This window comes from Engraulis encrasicolus, chromosome 3 (assembly GCF_034702125.1).
Source record: "Engraulis encrasicolus isolate BLACKSEA-1 chromosome 3, IST_EnEncr_1.0, whole genome shotgun sequence".
In the NCBI taxonomy this organism is placed as follows: domain Eukaryota; kingdom Metazoa; phylum Chordata; class Actinopteri; order Clupeiformes; family Engraulidae; genus Engraulis; species Engraulis encrasicolus.
In genome coordinates, this window is record NC_085859.1 from 7,844,771 (window position 1) to 7,849,770 (window position 5,000).

A 5,000-nucleotide genomic window follows, 5' to 3' on the forward strand; every position below is an offset into this window, starting at 1 on the left:
GTGTGTGTGTGTGTGTGTGTGTGTGTGTGTGTGTGTGTGTGTGTGTGTGTGTGTGTGTGTGTGTGTGTGTGTGTGTGTGTGTGTGTGTGTGTGTGTGTGTGTGTGTGACTCTGTGTGTCTCTTTATCTACGCGCTGTTGCTCGGCCCCGTTTCTACTTTCCCTCAAATCGGCGTCTTTGAAGAGATTCCACGGGGAACGAGAAGCAGTTGGAAACAGAGGAGTTTAGGACTCCATGGGGAGCGTGTGTGTGTGTGTGTGTGTGTGTGTGTGTGTGTGTGTGTGTGTGTGTGTGTGTGTGTGTGTGTGTGTGTGTGGGTGTGTGTGTGTGTGTGTGAGTGTGTGTGTGTGTGTGTGTGTGTGTGTGTGAGAATCAAGGCGAAGGGGAGGAGAGTTTAAGCATTGTTTCATGATGCAACACTGAGGTAAATTTAACACCTTCAGTGTGTGTGTGTGTGTGTGTGTGTGTGCGTAAGTGCGCACTGGGACTAGCTGATTCCGCAGTCGGTCGTACCCACTACACCTCATCATTAAGACACAAGTGTTAAAAGAGATGTTTAACGTGAATAGTGTAGTGTGTTTGTGTGTGTGCGTGTGTTTGTGTGTGTGCGTGTGTGTGTGTGTGTGTGTGTCTTGAAAGAGATGTTTAATGTGAAACAACCCTGAGCTCTGTTGATTCTTCTCTAGGTCTCTGAGTGCCTAACTGCAGCTTTAGTATTCAGGGTATGTTCCATTGTATATACTTGTTCTTTTTCTGACTTGGTGACCTCTAAAACAAGGATGAGGATTGGAGCGTGTGTGTGTGTGTGTGTGTGTGTGTGTGTGTGTGTGTGTGTGTGTGTGTGTGTGTGTGTGTGTGTGTGTGTGTGTGTGTGTGTGTGTGTGTGTGTGTGTTTGTGTGTGTGTGTGTTTGTGTGTGTGTGTGTGTGTGTGTGTGCGTGTGTGTGTGTGCGTGCGTGTGTGTGCGTGTGTGTGTGTCTGACCTTCTCTCCAAAGATGCGTTGGCATATGCCGTTCTTGGCGAGCTTCTCCTTCACCTGGCGGGTCAGCTCCATGGTGTCCACCTGAGAGGTCAAAAGGTCAAGGTCAGCTGTATTGTCAAGGTCAGGCCGGCTTCACACCAAGGCGGTGAAGCGTCACGGGACGGAAGCCATTTTTACCGGCGGTGGCGAAAGTACATGGACACATATCTGTCCTTCCACAATAACCGGCGCTAGTCGGACCTCAGTGGCGCGGGAGCCGGCTCCGCTCCGCACTGCTTCTTCTTCTTCTTTTTTAATTTTTTTTTAAAATATATTTTTAGGGGCTTTTATGCCTTTATTTGACAGGACAGACGAAGATGGTGACAGGAAGCGAATGGGACAGAGGGACAGGGGAGGATCAGGAAATGACCCCGGCCTGACTCGAACCGGGGTCCCCGTCGGTGGGCATGCAAGCCCAAATGTGGGGGGCTTAGTGTGCTCTGCTTCTGAAAAATAGAACTCGAGCGGATTTTGCTGGCAGCGACCGGCGGTGTCCTATTCAGATGAATGGCAAAGTAGCACACTAGCTTTGGCTGTTGTTTTTTTTTTTAACAGGACTGGCTGTGCACGCCGATGCTGTCGGTGTGAAAGGCAGGGTAGAACACACCGGGCGAAACTAAGCAGAAAGACCTCATTCGTCTCGCTTACGTTCCGCGACACCTTGGTGTGTACTCGGCCTCGGATTCTTTCTCAATGGGCATTTCTCCCATAGAAGTCTTCTAGCCAGGGTTGCCAGATGACGCTGATGATTTCCAGCCCAAAAAATGCTCAAAACTTGCATAGAAGCACAAAATCCTGCCCAATTCTATTGATTTCTGTGGCAAAAAATTGGGCGGGTTTTTCTGCTAAATGCCATTTTTATCCGCACACAGCCATCCTAAGCAGCCCAATTGGGCAGGAAACAGCCCAATCTGGCAACACGAGTAACACCTATTTATCACAGATTTCACCGTATCCAAGTATCCACCAGTATCCAATAATAATAATAATAATAGTAATAATAGGGCGGTTATGGGTGAGCGGTTAGGGCGTCAGACTTGCATCCCAGAGGTTGCCGGTTCGACTCCCGACCCGCCAGGTTGGTGAGGGGAGTAATCAACCAGTGCTCTCCCCCATCCTCCTCCATGACTGAGGTACCCTGAGCATGGTACCGTTTCACCGCACTGCTCCCCATGGGGCGCCACTGAGGGCTGCCCCCTTGCACCGGTGAGGCATAAATGCAATTTTGTTGTGTGCAGTGTGCAGTGTTCACTTGTGTGCTGTGGATTGCTGTGTCACAATGACAATGGGAGTTGGAGTTTTCCAATGGGCTTTCATAGTATAATAATAATAATAAATACATCAATGAATAGTGGTAAACCCACCTCTCGGTACATGTAGGTCTCGTACTGTTCTGGGGTCAGTGGCGGCACGGTGGGTTTTAGCGTGCGCGGAATGTAGGCGGGGTAGTACGGAACACGGCTAGGACACGCCCCCATCCCTGTTGCCCCCGGTGACGAGCCCTCCGTTGCCCCCGGCGATGACTCGGGTTCCAGCTTCACCTCCACGGGACGCCCACCAGCACCTGGAACTGATACACACAATAGCATATCACACACACACACACACACACACACACACACACACACACACACACACACACACACACACACACACACACACACACACACACACACACACACACACGTTCCCCACACACACATACGATAATGCACACACACACACACACACACACACACACACGCACGCACACGCGCACGCGCACACACAAACACACACACACACACACACACACAAACACACACACGCACACCCACACACACGCACACACACACACACACACACACACACACACGCACACACACACACACACACACACACACACACACACACACACACACACACACACACACACCCCTTACCGGCACCCTCTTCCTCCGGCCCAGCTGAATCCTCCTCATTGGATGCCAGAGCCTCTCCATTCTGGAGGCGGGGCCAAGGACGTGGCAGGGCCGAGTGAACCAATGAGGACGAGGGAGAGGAGACGGAGGGCGAGACGGAGGTGAAAGGTCGCGAGGGGGTCAGGGTCGCGGCACTGTTAGCATTAGCATTAGCGCTAGCATTAGCAGCAGCCGCAGCCATGGCGACGCCCATAAGCCCCGCCCCTCCTCGCTCCGCTGACCAATGCTGATCGAAATAGGTTCCCGCTTCACCGATCTCAGACTTCACCTGATGATAATGATAATAACAACAATAACATCAACAACAACACCACAATACAAATACTACTTCTAATAATAATGATAAATAAACAATAAATAATTCAGAATATAATATATCCTTTATGATAATGTTACATAACGTAATGAGTTAGGCTCCTGCTAGGACGGGTTAGTTTAGCAGCGCACATTTGGAATCAGGAGTAGGCTAATCCAAATAAATAAAAAAATCATAGTATAACATATCCTTTTTGTGTGTGTGTTACCTTGCCTATGATGATGGTAAGTATGTGTGAACGTATGTGTGTGTGTGTGTGTATATGTGTGTGTGTGTGTGTGTGTGCGTGCGTGCGTGTGTGTGTGTGCGTGCGTGCGTGTTACCTTGCGTATGATGCTGGTACGTATGTGTGTGTGTGTGTGTGTGTGTGTGTGTATGCGTATGATGCTGGTACGTATGTGTGTGTGTGTGTGTGTGTGTGTGTGTGTGTGTGTGTGTGTGTGTGTGTGTTACCTTGCGTATGATGCTGGTACGTATGTGTGTATGTGTGTGTGTGTGTGTGTGTGTGTGTGTGTGTGTGCGTGCGTGTGTGCGTGCGTGTGTGTGTGTGTGTGTGTGTGTTTGTGTGTGTGTGTATATGTGTGTTTGTGTGTGTGTGCGTGCGTGCGTGCGTGTGTGTGTGTGTGTGTGTGTGTGTGTGCGTGTGTGTTACCTTGCGTATGATGCTCTGTACGAAGGCGGCAGGAGAGAGTATGCTGAGTGGGGGGCAGGAGGAGGAAGAGGGGGGAGGAGGAGGGCTGGACAGGGACATGGGGTTTCCCATGCCCACACACAGGGGCACGGACGCCCCGCTCTCTTCCTGCTTCACCAGGGGAGGACCCGTCACCTGTAAACACACACGCACGCACGCACGCACACACACACACACACACACATACATTAACACACACATTAACACAGACATATGCTGCACATACACAGTATACACACACATGTTCACACACACACACGCACGCACGCACGCACGCACGCACACGCACGCACACACACAGACACACACACACACGTACACACATACGTACCATGGCCAGGCGTTCGGCGAGGGAGGATGAGGAGCAGGAGGATGAGGATGAGGATGACGATGAAGAGGAGGAAGAGTTGGTGTTGCCGTTGGTGTTGGAGTTTGCACGCGTGCAGTGGCTCTCCATCTCCAGCAGGGCGTGCTGCTGAGCTGCCATCTCCCTACGAGCCTGGACCACAACATCCCAAAAAGAGTTCAGTTTTAGTGTGTGTGTGTGTGTGTGTGTGTGTGTGTGTGTGTGTGTGTGTGTGTGTGTGTGTGTGTGTGTGTGTGTGTGTGTGTGTATGTGTGTGTGTGTGTGTGTTTGTTTGTGTGTGCATGAATTGCTAGTGTTGCTTTCCAAATAGACTTGCCATTGTCAATCTCCGACAAGAAGTTCAGTTGACGTGGCGAGAATTAGAATCTTCACAGATCTGTTCTACAGTGTTCTAAACTCCTTTGACTACAGATGACTTGGATGTCTTATTCTAGAATGTTCCAGATCATTTGGGATAAATGAGAACCTTCACACATCTGTTCTAGAATGTTCCAAACTCCTTTGACTGGAAAGACCTGACTGTCCTGTTCCACTACGTGTGTGTTACATCATTTGGGACGAATAACACTCTTCACAGGTCTGTTCCAGAATGCTCTTAACTCCTTTGACTAATGATGCATTCCAGACCCAATCCATACTAGTAGG

The 5,000-nt window shown here is 50.0% G+C and overlaps 1 protein-coding gene across 1 annotated transcript in view; it reads right to left on the bottom strand.

Moving 5' to 3' along the window:
* Positions 1-5,000, bottom strand: part of cux2b (cut-like homeobox 2b) — a 124,299-nt gene that overhangs the window by 13,927 nt on the left and 105,372 nt on the right. Inside the window, exons 21-26 of the mRNA XM_063195870.1 lie at positions 4,369-4,487; positions 3,950-4,118; positions 3,171-3,249; positions 2,949-3,092; positions 2,385-2,584; positions 982-1,062 (exon numbers count right to left, since the gene is read on the bottom strand). Coding sequence (XP_063051940.1) covers positions 982-1,062; positions 2,385-2,584; positions 2,949-3,092; positions 3,171-3,249; positions 3,950-4,118; positions 4,369-4,487 — 792 coding nt within the window. The remainder of the gene's footprint in view (positions 1-981; positions 1,063-2,384; positions 2,585-2,948; positions 3,093-3,170; positions 3,250-3,949; positions 4,119-4,368; positions 4,488-5,000) is intronic.